Here is a 22,752-nt window from a genome sequence, read left to right as displayed (position 1 = left end):
TTATAAACGTGTTGATAGAACAAAAAGTGTAGATTAGCTACTCCCATTAAATGCAAAGAACTCTTAGTTTACTTACCTGTTGAAGAGGTGCGCCAGAGGCCATATTAATATCCCATTTATTAAACATAATTGCGTTCAACCACTGTTAAACTAATGATATCACAATGATTTGTTAAGACCTTATATGTAAATTCCCAAGGTCAAAGAAATCTGTTACGCTATACAACTAACGCACATAGCAGCCACAGTATTCGTTAGAAGATGTGAAATCTTGTGACCTTCACTCGAGGGCGAAGAAGAGGGATCCACGAAGTGGTGGGAGAATTTGAAGCTTGCCACAAAATGTTTTATCACAAAGGGGCAACCTAACAGTTTTAGCACAGATTATCTATTAGGTTTCACAATAGTCCGTGGTTTTAGATAGTAATATTGCGCCATGGAGCGCAATATTACTATTAGCGCAAAAATATTACTTTTTTTTTTTTTGTTTTTTTTTTTTTTATTTATTTTTTTTTTGTTATATTTTTTTTTTTTTTTTTACTGGTTCCCCCTAAAAATCCTGGATCCACCCCTGATTGGAAAAAATTAATTTAAAATTAGATTCTTTAAAAGTTAGTGTTACAAAGGTGAAACCAAGCTTCGCGTTCAAGAGAGATCTGACTTCTACCCATAAAAAAATTTAATGTCGCTTATGTTTTAACATTCTCTGGAGCACTTGCATCTCGGTCCGGCTTTGTAAAATGGTTGAAATAGGGAATGATTCGACTGTGTCAATGACATTGGAAGAACTATTTTTCATGCATAAAGTTGATATATTATATACGTGAATCTCCTTCATCCCACCTTTTTACCTTACAATTATTTAAGGTTTATCTTACACATTGTTGAGCCTTTTTTAGTCGTCTTTTTACTAAATTATGTTGTTGTTTATTTAGTTTAATCCCCGTGTAAATTCAGCAAGTTTTAGCTGTTTCAAAACCTTTTCGAAGTCCTTATTTTTTAATCTCTTTGTCTTATACCAAGTTCAGTTCTGACCTAGAAACCACTTTTTACTTAACTTGACACCGTGATTTTTACGGGTTGCCTCCCCTTGTCCTCGTTAGAGGTCAGTTTGTTCCAGGCACAACTAGGGCGCTTACATGCTTTGTATCAATTTTAGTTTATATTTTAAAAATTCTTCAGGTTGATTTGTAACTCGCAAGATTCTAAAACCGTGTCCTCCTCCTCCCTGCTTGTTATTGACTATTAGCGGGGCTTACAAATTAATCAGGCTTGTGAAGTAATGAGGAGGAAAATGTTAAGTTATATGAGTTGCTGAATGTGTATAGAATGAGCTGAGAAAGGTTAAGATGGCTAGGACACGTTCTGCTGATGAAGGATAACAGATAGCCAAAGACTTACCTTTTCGGCCAACCATTTAGGGCCAAATGAAAACAGGTCGTCCCCCATCGGGGTGGGGAGACACCATAAGAAAGAATTTAAAAGAAATTAAAATTCCCTCGGTGAAGGTAAAGAGTGAATTTTTGAATAGATAGGGTAGAAGTTGCGTGCGCAGCTGTGTTGGCCTCAATTTTTTTTTTTTTTTTTTTTTTTTTTTGTTAAAAATACCAGAGTTCCTAGATTTGCATAAAATGGGCTTTTTGGTCATTTGGCGAGAAAGGTTGAGGTAGCTTGGACACGTTTCGGTGGATGAAGGATAATAAATCGCCAAAGACCTACCTTTTCGGCCAACAACCATTTAGGGCCAAATGATAACAGGTCGTCCCCCATTGGGGCGGGGAGACACCATAAGAAAGATTTTAAAAGAAACTGGAATTTCCTCGGTGAAGGTAAGGAGTGACTTTTTGAATAGATGGGGTGGGAGCAGCGTGCGCAGCTGTGTTGGCCTCTGGTGGCAAGCTGTGGTGGGCTCTGGTGACAAGCTGTGATGGCCTCTGGTTCCAAAGGGCTCTGTCACTAGAAGGAATTCGAGAAGTTCTGTGAAGTAGCTGATCATGCACCGCTGTATCCTTGTGCAGATCGCTGGATAGTGTTTGACGCTGTTTCCCCGAGGCTGGTGGAACAATGGACCGCTCTGACGTCGTTTTCACCACACCAAGATCAAACAACAGCGAATTTGTATACAGCTTTGACCGATCCTGAGGTGAAGTTCGATTAATTCTTTTCTGAATTAATTTTTTTCTGATTTTGTCTATTTTAAACGATTTGAATCTTGAATTACAGACCGCAGAAATAAAATTTAAAAAGTTTGGGTGACACTCTCCGAACTGGCAAGAAATCCTATCAAAAGATGAACTTTTGGCCAAACGTCAAGCCTTCGAAATGGATTTCTCAAACCCAATAAACTTCTAAGTTACGGAGACGATACATTGACGTTTCTTTGACGTCACTTAACGTCAAAGATACAAAATAAACGACGAAGTTAAAATTTGGAGCCAAGTTTGAACCAGAATGACTGTCGGAAACTTCAACACAAAACTTCAAGCTCCGACAAAGAAGATAGTTTTGCGTTTTATATTAAGCTGAGCTCTGAATTAAAGGAAAGAGAACAGTAAATATGACTTGCTTCAAATGCTAGACTGGTTTTCTCCAGAAAATGGTTTATCCGGAACAGTTTCTTCTGTAATCCCCCTTTCTCGTATCTGGAGACGAAGCAAATTCTCCATTATATTTTTTTGCGGAAGAAACTTCACATTTGGAGGGGTTTTCCGGGGAAATGTGTCCATAGAGGGAATTTCCTGCATTATTTGGGAATTAACTCTGAAAAGAAGAATAGTTTTTCTGGTGGAATTGCCCGCAGGAAATTTTCTGGGGGAATTTTCAGCAAGAATAGATTATCATAGAACAAATTTTCAAGCTGGATTTTACGCAGGAGTAATTTTCTATGGAATATATTTTCTTGGGAAAGAATTTTCCGTAGAAAATTATTTGTGAAAGTGTTTTTCATGGAAAAAAGACAGATGTCCCAGCATTATTCGAAAAATGATCAGAAATTAAATAAGAAAAACAAACTTTTTCAATTGAAAGTAAGGACCAACGTTTAACCTTAGAACAACCGGAATTTATTCCGTACTTGAGGGGGGCTGCCCCTTCTCAATACCTAACTCTTTAAGCTAAAGTTTGACTTTTTGTCCCAGTTCTTTAAAAACGTGTCCGGAAACACAAGGTCCATTTAATTTTAATAAGAAGCCTTTTTAGTAAAAAGTAATAAAGCCCGGGGCTGGATATAGAAGGGGGGAACGCCCCAGTTGGTGCCAAAACAAACTTGAGTTGTAGTATTTGCAGTATCGATGGTGCGACAGGGTGGCAAAGTCTACATTTGCTTTCTTCCCTTTCCCTGAGAAAAACAACTCCGATTCTGGGTTATCCCACTTCATAGAGAGGTGTTCAGGAGGGAAGAGGGGCATATACTTCTATGGCTCCCACCTTGCACGCTTTAGCCGTAAAGCAAACAAATCATAGTCTGTTATTACCGGCTTAGAATCAGAGAGCCAAAAGTTCCTGAGACATCCAATATGAATAGAGCCTTTGTGTAATTCAGGTCCCATCTTCGTCACAATAGGCGAGAATTTTAGCCCAAAGCGTACCACAACAAAGAAACCGCAATAGCTTTATCCATCTATCAGAACCTCCTGTATATGTTATGTTATTTATTAGCCCATAATTATCTTGATGGAGACCAATCCTCGAGGTCGCCCTCCAGGGCTGTTTGCAGCAACGGTGCTGGTTAGAAAAACTCGTGAATGGTACGCCCTAAGGTCGCGCAGGATTTTTCTTTCAGTAATAGGGACAGAGGAAGTAACTGCGTAAACACAAATATTTAAATCTTTATGAATCAATATTTGAATAAGTCTTGTTTGGTTTTGAAGGATAGGTAGAAAATTCAACATTTGTATATTACTAAAAAAATCATGAGTTAATGTCTAGATAAACATTGCAAAATATATAAAGTTGTGTTTTCAGGCACCGGGTTTGAAGTGTGTTTTTAGCGGGTTGGGCAAAAATTCGTTTTCAGGTTCTCTGTGTTTATCCCAACCAAACTTTAAAGTGTTTTCATCTCACAAGTTCCAAGCGTGTTGGATACGGATTCTCCAAAACTGTAACGTGCCAGAGGAGCATGGTTGAACACGGGTTTTAAGAAGACCCAAACCCCTGTCGAACACGGCGCTCAAAACTATAAGCTGGACAAACCATGCCAAACTCCGTGTAGGGTGTGGGTTGCCTGAAAATGGAGCTTAAAGAAAGTCGTAAGTTTGCATTAAATTATTCAATTTTGTTGCGCAGTTATTTCGCCTTATCAGTTGTTCCTTTGAAGTGACGTGATACTAAATAAACATTAGTTATGGCTGATAAATATTATAAATTCTCTATAAAAAAAAATTTAGAACTAAAGTCGAATTGATCGGGTATTGTTTTAGAAACAGAGCGAGGACTATTATTATTATACTTTTGGTAAGTTCATTTGCTCATTTATGTACCCGAACACAGCTCTGAATCTCAATAATTGGGTAAAGAATAAGGTTTAAAAAGAATATGTTCTCCCCTACATGTATAATCAAGCTTACGATATAATTAAGAATATGGCACCAAAAGGAACAGAATTTTCTTCAAATCGAAGCAGTTAAAGCAAAAAAACAAGCGGAAACCATCATTTGTATGGAAAGAAGCGCCTCCTCCTTTATAAAATAGAAACGGTCATTTTATAAAATGACCAGGTTTTCTGTCATTATTTTTCGTTTGATTGGAGTAACCTCCTCGTATTCTTTTTTGAAATGACACCAATGATTCTCAAAAAAAAGTAAATTAGTTGAGCTAGTGAGGACAAGTCCAACGTTTACGCACAGAGTAGCACTACATCTTACAATCGCGGTGTGGATGTCACAACGACATCCACAGTTTTACCTGGTATTCAGGTAAAACTCTTAGAAAATTTGAGGAGTATATCAAAATCAAAGCATTATATGCGGGAAGCTTGTGAAAAGGCACAACAGCATTATACAAGGAAACGGCTAAAGGTATGAATCTGAAATTTTAGAAGTATGTTGAAAAAGAGGGCAACCACCTCACCCCGCCCTCTTGTCCAATCAGATTCCCCCCTCAACACTAATAAAACTACTGAAAATTAATTTTGTCTAAAATACTCGAAAGATCTAACAATTATACCTATGTTGATATCATGCCTCCACAGCCTTCGGGGCAAGGAATATAAATTATACAATGTGTCCATTTGTATATTCTCTGCTCGCTTCGGGAAATTTGAACTAAATCAAAAGACGCTATGTGTAAGCACATTGTCAAAAGAGTGTATCTCCAGAGTTGATTTGGGTCTTATGTTGGAACTTTCAGAAAATGCTTAAAGGGGAAGATCATCATAGGTAGTGCAATAGTGCTATCTAAGAAAAGAGCGATGTGGGCACAATGTATTATTTTTTCACCGAATGGCAATATGTGCACACTATTGCTAATACTGCTGTTACTACTATATTTACTGCTACTACTACCACTACTTCTATTGTAACTACTTGTATGGCTAAGAGCATTGAGATAAAAATTTCAAGAAGTATATGAACATACAGGCTGCTAGTAGTACTACCGATATTTAATACTATCACTAGTTCTATCAGTACTACTACTGTGACTACTATTAGGACTATGCCTAAGGGTATGAAGGTGAAATTTGAGGGGGGAAGGTGAACTGAATCACAACTCGCCATCTGTATGCAGGTTGTCAAAACTGCGGAATAGAAATAACTTAGGAACAGTTTGGTGTGTGAAGTTGAAACTAACAGGGCTTGTTGTCAGGGATGTTGAACTAACCAAGAGAAAATATTTGCATCCTAGTGCTACTGCTTCTATTCATACTGCTATCATGGTTGCAGCGGCAGCTGCAACCTAGTAAAGAGCGAAACTTAGGCCATAGTAATCAAAAGTTGAAAAACGTCTTTCAAAAAAACTGTCTATTGAGAAAAAATTGTCATTTGACATTGAATCAGGAATGGTAACTATTGTTTCGGTTAATCTTAGAAATAAAAGTTTATTGCGAAAAGAAATTTATGGTGATTTCGAAAAAGAGCCCGAAACCCTTGGAAAATGGCGTAAAATCGAAATAAAAAGTGCACCATTGGAATCAGCATGGTCGAAAACCTCTTATAGGATAATTACAGTCCCCCACCGTGAACACCAAGGAAAATGACTTTTTGCATGGGTAGCCCTGATCTCCCTTTTTTTCCAGGGCTAGCAGTTTACCAGAACATCATAGAGAGATGCTTAATGGCTCATTTGAAATCTGTTTCTCACATCTACGTGATTTTATAAATTCCACTATCTGCAAGTGCCATATGGCACAAAAATGGCACATTATGTGCCTTTCCTGAAGGGGTGGGCCTAGCGGGCTACAAAAACATTGTATACGGATTTTAATAGCTCACATTAAAGCTATTTCCCATATATATGTTTATTTATGAATGATACAACCTACAACAGTCAAAAGACACTAAAAATGGTACAATTGATGCCATGTCATAAGTGGGAATGCTAGAGTCTAATGGGCTGTCGGAACTTCTTACAGAGATGTTTAATGGTTGACTTGAAAGCTATTGTTAATATCTACGTGATTTTAATCAGTTTTGCCATCCCTAAGTACCAAATAGCACAAAAATGGTACCTATTGTGCCACTTCTTAAGTTTAAAAGCTTCAAAGTATAAAACGGCACCAGTGTAATAATTATGATTCAAAACTCTGAATTGGAGATTTACAGGGGCCCCTAACCGAATACTCCCCCTCCCAGCCCCCAGAGTCAGTCTCAATAGTCTTTTGAGCGAATTCACTATGAACTGGTTAAAATTTAGGAACGGTAACTTTTATTTTGGTTCATCTTAGAAAAAAAAATTTATTGCGAAATGAAATTTATGGTGATTTCGAAAAAGATCCTGAAGCCCCTTGAAAATAGCGTCAAACCGAAATAAAAAAAAGTGCAGCATTGGAATCAGCATGGTCGAAAATCTTTTGTAGGATAATTACAGTCCCCCACCTGGAACACCAAGGAAAATGACTTTTTTGCATGGGTAGCACTGATCTGTCTCCCTTTTTTTCCAAGGCTAGTGGTTTACCAGAACATCATAGAGAGATGCTTAATGGCTCATTAGAAAGCTGTTTCTCACATCTACGTCCTTTCAAAGGCGGTATATTTGCATAAATGCTAATCTGGAACATATTAGGAACTGTAGTGAATTACTATTTTGTGTTTTTTTTAATAGTTAGCTTGTTGTACCATTTATTCAATTGAATCATGAATCTACGCGCTATATTAGTGATTTCATTAGAATATTATTGAATATTAGTTCATTAGAATATTAGTGATTTCTTATTATATTCAATGGTTTGAATGATATTTTGTTCAAAATTTATTTTTTCAGAGAGAGAAGGGGCAATTCTTTATGGCATCAGTGGCTGCCTTAGTAAATATCATCAAATATTTGAATAGAACAAGCTGTCAATATAAATATTTTCCATTCACACCCTAAGGAAAATAACAGACTTACCAATTTTTTGTTTAAAATCAGCCTTTTAATCCATGGAATTAATTTTTTCTTCAATTTATGTTCTTAGTGAATATGAGCTAGTTCAAAATATGAATGATGAATTGTTGAAAATTTGGTCTTCTTTTATGGCATATGAAATTTTATATTATAGGAAGTATTGTCAGTGCTAATTGCTAAACGTCTATATGTGACCTACTTTCTCCATATTCACTAGGGAGTGTTTTCTGCTATTTATTAATTGTTTCGGTGAATAGCGGAAATATACTGTTCTTTGATTTAAGGGGGAAATGCAAGTTTTTGATAAGCTGAGTAGGGAAAGAAAAATGGAAAAACTATTTATATAAAAAAAAACAATAAAAAAGGTAGGATGGTAAATAGGATGCAAAGTGGTTACAGCTTCTCTTCATAAGGGTTTCAAATTGAATTGGTGCCAAAAATAATTATTATATTCGGAAGAAACCTAAAAAATAGGCATCGAGTGGTATGTTCACTTGAATCCTAGGTCATATTTGTGAATATTTTCAACTGAAACTAAGAAGTGACATTAAAACTTAAAATGAGCATACATTATTCCGTATAAATAAAAAAGTAAAGCGCTAGTGTTTTCAGTAAAGCGCTAGTTTTGTATAATCCTAAAAGCATAAGGAAACATAATTATTTGGTTTATTTATACTAATTATATTAATATATATTAAATAGGCTGTGAAGTAATAATTTTTGTCCGTTTTAAGTTTCAACTTCGCTTTTTACTTCCCTTTGGAAAACTTTGTTTTTTTTAAATTAATTACTGTTAATATTATTACTACTTCTGTTACTACTACTGCCACTAAAGCTGAGGCTACTACAATTAATCCTACTGCTACTACTACCACTACTTCTATTAAAACTAAGGATATTAAGGTGAAAAATTTGGGAGATATGGAAACTGTATGGAACTAATTTGAAACACCCTATGCCTACACAGGCTGTCACGCGGATGGATCAGAAATGCTTCAGGAACGGTTGATGGTATTGAGGTGAAACTTTCAGTGTGTGTTGAAGGGGATGTTGAAGAAACCATGTGCGCATACTGCTACTAATGCTGCTATAAACGTTGCTACTGTGCAAGCTAAGGGTATTAAGTGGAAGTTTTTAAGGAACATTTAGGCGGATGTTGAACTAAATCAAAACAAGCTATGAGCATGTAGACTTTCAAAATGGTGACAAAGCAATATCTGAAGAATAACTTATATTATTATGTTAGACCGTTAAGGGTAAGTTCTGGGGAATTTGAACTAGCCAGAAGGTACTATCAATCAATCATTTATTACCCACAACTACAAGACAACAAGTAGTACAAGTGGAGTATAAACATAATAATAAAAAAGAACTCAACAAACACTAGCAATTAAATTAAACTAAGAAAAGAACTGTAAAAGACCGTGGTCAGGGCCAATATTACAAAATGCATCTGCAGAAAGCTTTTTGTGTAGGTCACCGAGCTTTTGAGTTACATCCGTAACATAAAAATTTTTAAATAGATACGAATTTCTAGTCCATCGCATCAGAGACAGAAGAAATTTGCAAATTTTAAAATATGTAGCATTAATCTTTTTTAAATCCTTTAGAACGGAATAAACATCCAAAAAATAAAGTAAATTGTAATAATAAAAGGTAAGGCACAAGCGCCCAAGAGCTCTTCTGTTATATTTTCTACGGTTTGCTACAATTTTTGAATAACTGAACTGAATTTTTCTTTCTGAATTAGCAACAATCTGTTTACGAAAGAGAGCAAGAGAATTAGAAACAGTAATACCAAGCCACCAAAAGGAAGAGACAGAAAGTACAGAAAATTCATTACATACCAGAGGAGTAGACGAAGACAGATTATGAGATAAAAATTCACACTTATCAAGATTCAGGGATAGACCAATATTTAGGAAAGACTGAGAAACTAAGGAAAAAATCGCAGAAATAGCAGACTTAGTACGACTAATCAACAGAATATCATCAGTATAGGCAATATAAGAAACATCAGTAGAACCAGAAAAATAAGTGCCTGAGATCTTTCCCAGAACAGTAGAAATACAAATTTTGAAAAGGGTAGGTGATAAAACACCTCCCTGCCTAACACCACGAAGCACATTAATAGTTGTTTCTGGAGAAGATTTCAGGCGGAGGTAAGAATTAGAATACAAAAACCGTAGAAGGTAAATAACCGAAAAATTAACACCAGAAAAGCCAAAGAAAAGAAAAGCTGGTTATGAACAACAGAATCAAAAGCCTTTGAAAGATCAAGTGTACAGAGATATACGCCTTTACCCTTAGAAGAATTAGAAAGTATAATAGAAGAAAGGACACGATGAGCATGGTGGCACCCCACACCAGGTCTGAAACCAAGTTGATTTTCACCAAAGAAAGAAATATTTTGAGCTAAATTAGGTAAAAAAATATACTCGAAGACCTTGCTAATATTGTAAGAAACTGAAATTGGACTATAGGTAGAGCAATCTGTAGGTGGTTTACTTCTATTTTAAACTGAAGTCAGGCTGCCTTACAAAAAGCCGTCCAGAACGACAAACGACGCCTAGCACATCTAAAACAAAAGTGCAAGATGTGACGCAAGTTTAGCACAGGGGGGAGTTAGATGCGTTTTAGAGATACAATCAGCATCAATAGATTTCGACTTAAGACGATTCAAAACTTCACAACGCGATATAGGCAAAACAAAGCGCTGACTTAGAAATCTAGGGACAATTTTAACAAACGCTTCACCAAACTTTCTATGAACAGAATAATTCAAAACGGAGGAAATCTTCGAATAATATTCATGACAAGAACTAGGTGGAATAGCATTATTACTTACATCATAATTATCTGTTTTACTTGAATTATTTACTTTCCTCCAATCTTTAGGCGAAGATGGAAAATCAAGCCCTCGGTATCGGACACTTTTTAGATACTTTTTAAACTCTAATTTTGTTTTCTAATTAATAAGAAAAATATTGCCAAACCTAGGCCGACCACAATCTGTCCAAACTTATAGCCAAAATTTAGTTTTATTTTTACAGGTCTTAAGGTTAGGGTCGAGTGAATAAGGAGGCTTTTGAGTATTCTTTCGAATTCACTTTACTGGGACAGAAATTTTTTCAGCTTCTTTCATAGCAGAGAGGATAGAATGATAATATCTGTCTATTTCATATTTAGCATAAATAAAATTCTGACTACACTGCAAAAGCTGATAAGGAACATAAATCGTACTTAGAAGTGAAGCCAATGTTATAGGATAAACAGAAAAACTCGCATCATTCCAATCAGGCTTATAAAACCATTTAGAACGTACACCACGACTCTTAGACATACTCCCAGCACAAACAACAGACTTTGATAAACAAAAAGACAGCGGAAGGTGATCAAGATCATTCTCGTCAAAATGATCCATAAATGGCGAGCAAACAAGAGCTGCAGAACAAATAACGTGATCAATGTCTGATTTACTACCTGAATGGTGAATATACGTATAATCATGGGACTTCCGAACAATTTTATAAGCCGGGAGAGAATCAAAAAGCTGACCATTCCTTACATTGTCAGAAACCAGATCGGTATTAAAATCACCAGCAATAACAAAATGCAACCCGTTATCCGATATCTTTTGAATTAAAGTTTTAAGACCATTACAAGCACAAGAGAAATTCTGAAGTGAACGAATGGAACGATCATTATATGGCAGATACGCATTAATTAATACAAATATTACCAAGACGCACCGCAAGAAAAGTGTCATCTAATTGGAAAAGCACAGGACTCGCACCAGAAATATTTTTCTTAAAAACACATGCTAAGCCGCCAGAAGGGCGGCCACGCGTAATTTTAGCTGGACACACAAAAACGACGTGATCACTGCTTTGTCTCAGAAAATTTTCGCTAAAGGCGGTCAGTAAATGTTCTTGGAGACAAACAATGTCGTAATTAACATACAGATCATCAATAAAAAAGTCCTTACCTCTCGTTCCATTAATATTAAATGAGACTATACTTATGTCCAGATTCATTTCTGAGAATAGACCTTATCATTGATCTTCTTAATCACAGGACATCTTAGGCTGTAAGAAGGATAAGATTCTCCACAATTGGCACACTTCGGAGATTCCGTACAACGATCACTGTTCGTAGATAAATGCGGTCCAGTACAACGAGTGCACTTGGGAGTGCTACTAGTACATGCACTTTCCACGTACCCAGGGGAACGACACTTGAAGCAACACTTTAGCAATTGCTTGAACTCTTAAACACGGAAGTTTTCATACTCGATCTTCAGACCGTTTCGTAGAAATGACCCTTTAGTAATCACTTCCGCAAATTTAAGCTTAACCAATTTGCTTGTTCCAAATCAGCTAGACCCGATTATACCAAACTGGTTCCGTAGCATTTCAAGGTCAAAATCAGACGAGACTTCTCGAATTTCATCAGTGTGTTTTTTAGATAAAACTTTCACACTAGAACCAGGTAGAGCTTCCTTTGCTGATTTGCAAAAATCTTCAGCTGCAGATTTCTCAATATTCACCGTCCACCGCTTTTTAATCGCTCGCACTCTGGACACCAGCTGATGACCAGAAATTGTGTCTATTACTGATTTTCGCTTTAGCGGGTCACCATGCTTAGGCGGGGGATCGGAGATCAAAATTGTAGTATGCGTATCACACGCAGCAGGTTGGCTAACCACAGGTATTTGAGGAAAGTTGAGATTGTACGAATCAATCTTGGCAGAATCTATATTCTTAACTCATTAAGTTACTGTATCTAAGGATGCTAGGGAGTATTAAGGTGAAACTTTTAGGGAACATTTAGGAAGAGTTTCAATTAATCAAAAAAACTGTTTGTATGCAGGTTTTCAAAAGGGCATATCAGCAACATCATATGCAGCCCCACTCTGTTTTGTTGTGAGAGGGATACTTAGAATGTTACAAAAATTCTATCTAGAATTTTAATGAAAATCTCATATCTTACACATACTAGTAATACAACTAGTAGGAATACTACTACTGCAGGGCACGTCCAGGGGGATATTAAACTAACTGAAAGGAACTAGGTGCATATTATTTCTGCTGTTGCTACCATTATTGGTACTATTGCTGTTACTACAACTAATGCTACTATTGCTACTGACAATGCTACTACTATTATTACTGCTACTAGTTAGCTACTACTGTTACCATAACTACAGAAGTACTACCACTTCTACTACCGCTAAGGCTATTAAGGTGAAACTTTCAAAAAATGTTGCGGGTAATGTCGAATTAAATCAAAACTTACAATATTTAGGCTTATTTTCATTATACGCAAAGTATCAGGAACGGCTCATATTATTAAGTTGAAACTGTCAAGATATATTGTTTGGAATGTTAAACTAAATCAAAAGACAATATTTGCATTCATGTTTCTCCAAAGGGCATATTTGTGATATGTCAGAAACACATAAAGGCATTAAGTCGAAACTTTCAGGGGTGTTTTAAGGAGATGTTAAACTAAAACTGTACAAACTGTATACATACAGATTGTCAAAATGATATATTAGCAATGTCTCAGGAATAGCTGAGGGTAGAAAAATGAAAATTTCAGGGCAGTTATAGCTATTACTGCTACGTCTACCACTACTGCTACCAGGGGCGGATCCATGATTTTTTTATGGGGGGCGCAAAATAGGTTGATCCGATAAGCTTGCGTTAGGAGCAAGTTTATTTAACGCAAACTTGCGGTAATTAAGTAAATTACACTACCCCTCTCTCCCCCCCCCCCCTGGATCCGCCGCTGACTGCTACTGCTGTTTCTGCTATAGCTACTGTGCTATAACCATAATTACTGTTATATTTATGCCTTTCTGATAACTTTTTTTTTATTTTCTCATATTTTTGTGTCTTTTGATTATTTTACTTTTTAATAATACCATTCAATTTCTTTTATAGATTTTATAGAAGAAAACGAAAGCATTGAAAAATAGTTCTACTACATGAAAACTGAATAAATCGTGCATATGTTATTGATACGTTTATTGGTTCAGAAAAAAACCTGATTTCTACTTGACCATGATAAAGAAGTAATCCAAATAAACAGTTAGATTTTGTTTAAGAATCTCGTTATTGCATTCATGCTGGATTTATCAGGCCAACTTCTTTTTGACAGATCAGACCGAATAAATACATGAATTACTATCAATCGAAACTAAAGGAGAAAGGAGATAAACGAAATAGATGAAGAAGTGTTTTTATAGTGTAATGCAATAATATAGCTGATGAAGCAACAGGAGATAAACCTTTCAATAGTAGGTATGAAATTATCAAAGCTTTAAGAGAGTTAATCCAGAAACACTTTCAAGCAACACGGACTTTGAAATTTCAAGTCATATTCTGAAGCCAAATAGTGAATTTAGAGAAGGAACTATTGATTTAATGAAAAAACTTGACGTCCACAATGGTAAGGAATTTTCTAGCAACAATGAAACAATACATTTTAGAAATCAGCAATTAGTGTTGGATGTAAAATCAGTGAATTTATTGAAACCAAATCAGTGAATATAGTGAAACCATATATTGAATTTAAAGAAGGAGCTATTGATTTACTAGGAACACTTGCTTGTAAAATTTCTGGTAACAATTTCCCTAATAAGCAACAAACTGAAATGAAATTTGAAATGTAACTGAAATGAAAATCAAATAAAACTGAAATGAAAATTGAAAAACGTAAGGTAAATACCACAGCTCCTGAAGAATTAGGAAATAAAACAAAGAGACTAAAAAATATCGACATAAGCCAACATAAGTTTACAGCTGATGGACTAAGGAGAACATTACATGGTAATGTGTATCAATTAGGATTGCTTACTTTGGCTGCAATACGTGCGCAAGTTAATGGATATGATGACTTCTACCTAATTAGTGAAGCTAAGGAGTTTGAAAAGTTTGATGATTTAGTTATAGATTATGGGAGTAAAATAACTTATCTACAGGCTAAACACAGCAGCTATGAAAAGAGCTATTCTAAAAAAGATTTTTGTGAGGATTATAAAAACTCTGTCTGCTTAGCAAAATATTTCGATTCTTGGCATAGGCTTAGAAATTATAAATACACAAAATCGAAAGAAAATAAGACCCTGGAAAAAGCTACTCAATATATTTTGTTTACTAATATAAGGGTTGAAAATGCTACTACATTTTTAGAAGAAACTGAAGTTGATGGCGATGAGTTTCTTTTCAAGGATTTGGGAACAAAGACTTATGCTATAATGTCGAAAAAAGAAGTTAGAAGTGAATTCATTGATGCAATCTTAAAAAGTTCTAAGGAAGTACGAAAACAGATTGATGCTAACATTTCTATTCCTCGAGATTGTTTAGCTCTGAACACGACTTCAGAAATTAATACTTTCCTTGATGAATTTATTATTAAAATAGAGCAACCAAATAGTCATGATTTGGCACAAATCATACTAAGGGAATTAGGAAGAGACATAGCTACCTTAGGGACTATAGAATTGAATAATGCCCTTTACAGCTATATGTGGAAATGGTTTTCAAACCGCTCAGAATGTTTATTGAAATCGTCAGATTTTGGTAATTTTGTAAGGGTTACCGAGGGTGACTTAAACCGTTTTTATTTGCTGCAAGGAACAATGGCTTATAAAGAGGAATGTGAAGACGTTTTTTCTTTAGTTGGATCTAGACATTTTTCTTTAGTAAAGGGGTTAAGTGACTTTTTAAATGAGGAGAACAGGGGTAGCAATGAGCGAATCGCAGTGTTTAAAGACAGAGGAGGAGGGTTAAAATTACAGATTTATAGTGTTATAAAATCTATGAATAGCTTAAAAGATGATGAGTGGTCATTCTTGCATCTTAGTAATCCAAATTTAGTTCTATTAACTAAAATATTAACAGGTAAATCTGCAAAATTTTACATAGTTGACTGTCGATCAGAAGAAATAAATAAAAGTTACTGGGCTCAATTACAAAAAATTAGTCAAATTACCATAGAAGAACGAAAAAAAATGATTATATTAATAAGAGATGAACAAGAGGAACTAGCTAATAGTTTATTTATATCAGAAGGAAACTCTAGTAAATTTGTCGAGTTTGAATCTCAACCTTTAACCAACGAGCAAATTAGAGGTATGTGTAGTTCGCATGGTGATAAATACCTTTCATTGGCTGGAAAAGAATATAGAATTGAATATATTATCGATAATAAGATAGGTGGTATGTACGAATTGATGAGTGATGCAAATTATCTTGTGCAGCTTATTGAAAGTTCGTATGAAGAAACGCTGGAAGTTAAATCTGAAATGCCATATGGCGTTTATATTTCCAATCAAATGTGTAAAGGTGAGGGGTATTATAGTTTATTAATCATTACTAAAAAGACTGCTAATTGCTATATAGTTGAAGGTGTTGATTATACAAACCTTAGTAAGCAGCTTATAGACTTATTTGAAGACGATGCAAAGTTTGATGAAAGTGAAAAAAGACTTTCAATTGTGAGAGAAGAAACAGAGTTTGTTTTATTAAAAAACGCGAATGATCTAGATAAATATGAATCTCAAATTCTAATTCTAACGGAGAGACCATCTTCTGGCAAACTTGGAGATAGAACATATATTTCATTAAAAACCCTTGATAATGAGCAATTTCAAATTATAGAAAATCCTAATAATTTATATCTTCCATTTCCAGAAGGTATAGAATTCTCAAAGAAAGATGAACAAGAACAATTTACACAAACAATCATTTCGGGTAGCCAGTTATCAGTATTAATGTCGCCTGCTGGTTATGGTAAAACATCATTTTGTAAAAATATAGCAGTAAAATACAAATCTTTAAATTCTACTGTGTATCCAATATGGATTATTAGAATACCATTACCTAAATTGCAATTTGATGCAAAATCATGTCCAATCTTAGATCCGTTTTTAGACATAGATTACGAGTGGCAAAGAGTTGCTTGGGAAAAAGATTATGAGGTTCCAGGCAGAGTTTTTTTAATTCTAGATGGTTTTGATGAAATAAAAAATATAGAAACTGTAAAATTAATAAATAAATGGATCAACGCGACACCTAAAAGTTTATCTATGCTAATTACAACTAGAGAATATGCAGCAAATAAGCTTGTTCTTCCTGTTGATCAAAACTCAACATTTTATAAATTGACTAAATATACAGAAGAGCAACGTAAGGAATATATAAAAAAGTATCTTAAAGCAATTCTGGAGGAAAAAGAAGAATCAGAGGAATTTAATGATTTTGTAGAACATATTACAGAAAAAATACAAAGTAAGGTTAATAGTCACTCTAGGGGAGTATTGGGTATTCCTCTAGAAAGTTATATTTTTTGTGAGTTGTTAAGACCTCACATTTTAACTCATGTAAAACAATATTCCTACAGTCTGGAAGAAAACAATATCGATTTTTTTAAAGATATTGATGTCAGTAATGTAGCTAAGCTTTATCAAGGGTTTATACTGTCAAAATCAAGCTTGTTCCTAGAAAAACATTTCGGGATAAACCCAGAAAATATTGTTAAAAAGAGCATATTATTTAATCTTATGGGGTCATACAATCATATAATAGAATTATATGCTCTAATACAAGCTTTTAATTTAAATGATAAGGATGTAATTGAAAAGCATGCTAGTACTATTAATTTTGATGCAAGTGAACTAAAAACTCTTGAAGATACTGGTTTGCTAAGAGTTTCTAAAGATGGTGCAAGGCTCAACTTCAATCATGAAACATACCAGGAATTTTACGCAGCTCTTGCAATTATTAGAGGAATTTTAAGTGATAGAGGGGAGTTACATGAGACTGTTCAATCTCTGGTTAGAGAACACCGTTATGACCCTACATTCTATTTTATCTTTTCTACAGCAAGTCAATTTAGTGTTTCTGCTGGGGCTATGGTACCTGGATATAGTGTAGAGAAGCATTTATTGTCATTTTGGAATCTTTTAGGAGAGTATGGCGATGTACTTGGAGCAGGTGCTATGAACTTATTTAAACACTGTATATCAGGATTGACATCACTTGAAAGAGAAATAATACTTGGCAGACTAGAGGGGAAAAAATGGGCAAAATTTTTTAAAGTAGCAATTAGTTGCTGCGAGGATGGGTATAGAGAGCTACAAATATATGACGGGCAAGATAGATTACCTATTTCTTCGCATCATGATGAAGGATATTTTTACGATGATGTTGATGAAGAAATAATTACGAATAAAGATCTTGTTGCTGGAGTTTATAGGAGACTTAGAAAAAAAGGGGCTTTGAATCGAGAAAAGATTAAGCTCTTAGAAACAGCGGCTGAACAACATAAGACAAAAGAAGATTATTGGGCGTTAAATGGTGGAATTGATGCTATAGGGTGCTCAGGGCAGTTTTTTAGCAAAAATCTAGCTGATTATTTTATACTTAGAGCTGACTATTGGCCAAATAATAAGAAGTTGGTCATTCAAGCGTTAATGTCAATATATAGAGATCTAGAGGCAAATAGCGACTTTAATGATGCAAAAGCAAATTGTTTTTTTGTAATTAAAAGTTTATTAAAAAATGAAAATGACACAATTACACATTTATTAAAAAATGTTTGGGGAAAGCAAAATGACTTACTTTTAGCATTGTTATATGTTGTTGATATTGAGTTTTTACATTATTTGATAGACGATTTATCACAATTACTATCTAGAGAAATAAAAATTGATCAAGAGAATTTATTTTATCCAACATCAATTTTTACACATTGGTTTGAAACAATGAAAACCATCCTGTTAGTAGCAAAAAAGTTGACTTATGCAGTTGTAATAGATGAATCAGAAAACAAAATTAACTTAATTAAAGATACAAAAATTGAAATTAACTTTGATAAATATACGAGTACAATTAGCCAAATATTTGCTTGTTCAATGCTATATCTTTTAAGAAGTAAATTTGATTCAAATGAACCTGGGAGTTGTGATGGTGCTATAAGTCTGGATGACATAAGTGAATCAAATGTGATGAAAATGGAAGAATATATTGTTGTCCAATTAAAAAATGAAGAGTTATTTGACAAATTTTTTGACAGTCTTAAAGATTCTGGAAAAGACTTGCTATATTTATATATAAAATTATCTGAATATGGGTCTATTTCTAGACACTACGTTAATAGATATATCGCAGAGTTAAAAAAATCTAAGGCAACTGAAAAGAAAGCACGGTGGTCTTTCGATGGTGGCATTAAAGTTGCAGGATATACAGGAATATATTTTAATCAAGAAATCGCTGAATATTTAAAAGTCCGTGCAAAATTCTGGGTTAATAACCGTACAAAGGCTATAAACGCATTAAAACGAATTCATGATACTTTAACTGTTTTTACTGTAGATAAATCACAAAAAGTTTACTCTATAGCAGTAAAAGCTTACAATCAATGTATTGAAAATTTTTCTGGTCTTGAATTAATAAAACTAGAATATATAGGATTACAAACAAATAATGAAGTTGGAAAAGCTACTACAGAGGCACTAAATTCCCCTTCGTTGGAATGAAACTTTTGTTCATAAGAGCAAGAAGTAAAGATTCTAGGTGATATCGACAAGAAATTTTAAGATGTTTCATTTCTATTTTAAAACTGCTCAACTCAGTCGGTTTTGAACGCCGTAATTTACTTTAAGAGAGATTGTAAAACACAGATTGTAATTGATTTAGAAAGGGTTTGTAAATGAATGTTAAGCACAAAACTGTAGATAAATACCATGAAAAATGTATCACGATATTTTTCTATTTGGTAGGTAATTTTTCGAGGGAGTATACAAAAAATGAGTTTGTAATAAATTATTACCAACAGAAAAAAAAGATATAGACTAGGAAAACTAAGTTTGTTGGAATGGGCTCTGCACTATTGATTACGTGAATTCTTATAAGTTGTAAAAAGATAAAATATAATTTGAGAGAAAAAAAATGGCTAAAAATATCGAAAATGCAAGAATAAATGTAACTGTAGATATGGTTCATCATTAAGATAGTCTATTAATTAACTAATTAAGGAGTCGCTAATTTCGGCACCGCACAGTTCTTGCATTTGAATCTTAATATCACACAAGCTCATTCCCTTGGTGTAGAATAGTATTATCTGTTCACCCAAGTCTTCAATATGACTGCTTCTTTTTTACTATAACAGGCCCAAAATTATCTTTTTCGTCTCTTGGTATCTTAAGCGCTAGATGACCATTATCTGTGGTTAAGTTACTCTGAAATTTGCCATTATGAGAGTTTGCTTAATTATTCCTATTGTAACGACCGTAGCCTAAGTGAGATTGCGTATCTACTTCTAATGCACGTTTTAATATGTGTTTTCTGACCTGCTTTGTTAAACCTTCCTTAGCTAGAATATTAGCAAAGTCCCTATCTGATTTTATTTAGGGGGTTCAAAAGAGCAGATAATGGGGTTGGGACGTATTTAATTAAAAAAATATCTTACTCTCGAGAAATTTAAAGGTAGTATTTTTGGGGAGAATATATTTAATGGACGATGGGGTAAAAATACTTCTCCTTGGACATTTTAAGATGAAGCACGGGTCTCTCTTTTCTATTTGTTTGAAGCAGCATTCCGTCTGCTTTTTTGTTTTGTTTTTACGATTTGTAATTCTTCGGTTTTTTGCTTTTTTCGGGTTTTAGTTTTTCTTCTTTTGAGTTTTAAGTGCTTGTTTTTTTTAAATATAAAGTTTTAATGATTCGTTTTCCATTTTGTTTAGTTTTAGTGTTTCCTTTTTTTGTAATTTTAATGGTTTTTTTCAAGTTTTAAGTGTTTATTTTTTTATTTGAGTTTTTATTGTTTCGTGTTTTGTTTTGTCGAGTTTTAATATTCTGTTCTTTTGTTGAAGTCACTATACAATAAAATTTTGGTCCCCCAATTAAAAGTTCATTAAGGAATCACTACCCAATTCATTTTTTAGTCTTCTAAACTGATTATTCTTTTGACGTTTGACTAAATGTGGGTATATTTTAAGGCTTTAATTTGAAAAGTCCATAAAAGGACCATTATCTGTGGTTAAGTTACTCTGAAATTTGCCATTATGAGAGTTTGCTTAATTATTCCTATTGTAACGACCGTAGCCTAAGTGAGATTGCGTATCTACTTCTAATGCACGTTTTAATATGTGTTTTCTGACCTGCTTTGTTAAACCTTCCTTAGCTAGAATATTAGCAAAGTCCCTATCTGATTTTATTTAGGGGGGTTCAAAAGAGCAGATAATGGGGTTGGGACGTATTTAATTAAAAAAATATCTTACTCTCGAGAAATTTAAAGGTAGTATTTTTGGGGAGAATATATTTAATGGACGATGGGGTAAAAATACTTCTCCTTGGACATTTTAAGATGAAGCACGGGTCTCTCTTTTCTATTTGTTTGAAGCAGCATTCCGTCTGCTTTTTTGTTTTGTTTTTACGATTTGTAATTCTTCGGTTTTTTGCTTTTTTCGGGTTTTAGTTTTTCTTCTTTTGAGTTTTAAGTGCTTGTTTTTTTTAAATATAAAGTTTTAATGATTCGTTTTCCATTTTGTTTAGTTTTAGTGTTTCCTTTTTTTGTAATTTTAATGGTTTTTTTTCAAGTTTTAAGTGTTTATTTTTTTATTTGAGTTTTTATTGTTTCGTGTTTTGTTTTGTCGAGTTTTAATATTCTGTTCTTTTGTTGAAGTCACTATACAATAAAATTTTGGTCCCCCAATTAAAAGTTCATTAAGGAATCACTACCCAATTCATTTTTTAGTCTTCTAAACTGATTATTCTTTTGACGTTTGACTAAATGTGGGTATATTTTAAGGCTTTAATTTGAAAAGTCCATAAAAGGGCAAAGCTGAGGTGAGGTTAAGTCCTCGACAAAACTTTGCGTCTGTTTTTTTTTTACAAGTAACGAGTCCATATCTATGTAACAGAGTTTCATGCGCCGTTCTCCATTGGAGGGGGGGGGGGCTAAATTTCACTGAGTTGGACCAGAAAAAGGAACTCATTACTTAGGTAATTTTGAAAACCAAACTGCTTTTCCTCAATTGAGAATTGCCCTCTCTCACATATTTTGTTTTCCTTGCGTACTACAGATGTTCTTTGTGTGCTACCCCCATTGTCAACTCCTTTTGCCAAAAAGTTTAACTTTAGAAGAGTTCAACATTTACTTTCACGATAAAGTAGTTTTTTTAGTAATCTGGAAGCTCAAATTTTTATCTGAGAGAGGTGTGGTCCGAGGCGACATGTTGATTAGAATTGGTCATGTTGTTTTAATGTTTTATTGTATTATAATGTATTTTTATAGTATTTAATGTATCTCTTTGTTAAACAATGTATTTCTCGAAATGTACATTCTACAATTCTTTTTTTTTTACTTTTAATCTTGTGTCCCTCTTTACCATTCTTCGACACTTTTTTGGAAAATGTTTAAATTAATCTACATGTCACTTCTCCAGAGCAAATTTTGAACACTTAGTCCAACTATATTCCTCCCGAGGAAAGAAGGTTCAATGGAAAATTTTGGAAAATGTAAACCTAAAAACGAATGTCGTGAGGCGCCACAGCCCTTTCAGAAAAAAATTGGTTGATTCCCACCCCCCTGACAGATGATGCGCAATTCTGTAGACGCAGCAGTAAAGGTAAAACCAGGAATCTATGAAGCGTCGTTTCACCAAAAACGCTTGTGGATGATGTTTTGTAGTCGTTCCGAGAAACCTGAATCCCCCCTGCAATCACTCCAAAAATGTTATTCGTATCTTTTCAGGGTCTGAGCTGTATGCCCCAGCCATTTTTAAACCATCATTCGTTGACAAGTTACAATCACCGCAAACATGGGAGTTTTAAACAAATTTGGGAACATTTCCCATATATTTCAACCAAAACTTCCACAAAAGAGAATAGAGCTAAAACTGGAATTATAATTGCCCCCCCCTCCCCTCACGCCAATAAAATCGCTTGGTAATCTGAGTTTCCTCATTTTTCTCTGGTACAAATCAACAGAGGCGTTCCACTAGATCAACATCATAATAAATTACGAATGTGTTTCCAGGCTAGATGACATCAAGGTTCGTTCCCATTTCCAGACATCAAATTTTACACCTTTGCTACTATTTGGCAATATATTGCACACGTTTGTTTAGCGCTATATTTTTTTAATATTGCACTTATGTACTTAAGTTTTTTGTTTGTTCTTATATCAAGTTCGGCAGTT

At 34.3% G+C, this 22,752-nt stretch overlaps 2 protein-coding genes across 3 annotated transcripts in view; both read left to right on the top strand.

The window, feature by feature from the left end:
* Positions 1-22,746, top strand: part of LOC148943283 (uncharacterized) — a 45,370-nt gene extending 22,624 nt beyond the window's left edge. Inside the window, exons 1-2 of one of the 2 annotated variants that reach the window (XM_089101373.1) lie at positions 4,360-4,452; positions 13,488-22,746. In XM_089101373.1, the coding sequence (XP_088957499.1) occupies positions 14,246-19,087 (4,842 nt within the window). In that variant the 5' untranslated portion in view covers positions 4,360-4,452; positions 13,488-14,245 and the 3' untranslated portion in view covers positions 19,088-22,746. Of the gene's footprint in view, positions 1-4,359; positions 4,453-13,487 lie in introns of those variants that run through there. The other variant, XM_089101374.1, reaches the window with a different exon arrangement.
* Positions 1-22,752, top strand: part of LOC148943282 (uncharacterized) — a 94,923-nt gene that overhangs the window by 9,580 nt on the left and 62,591 nt on the right. The window lies entirely within an intron of this gene.

This window comes from Artemia sp. Qi Xiang Cuo, chromosome 15 (genome assembly GCF_049724085.1).
Source record: "Artemia sp. Qi Xiang Cuo chromosome 15, ASM4972408v1, whole genome shotgun sequence".
In the NCBI taxonomy this organism is placed as follows: Eukaryota; Metazoa; Arthropoda; class Branchiopoda; order Anostraca; family Artemiidae; genus Artemia; species Artemia sp. Qi Xiang Cuo.
This window is presented reverse-complemented; position numbering and strand designations above follow the sequence as displayed.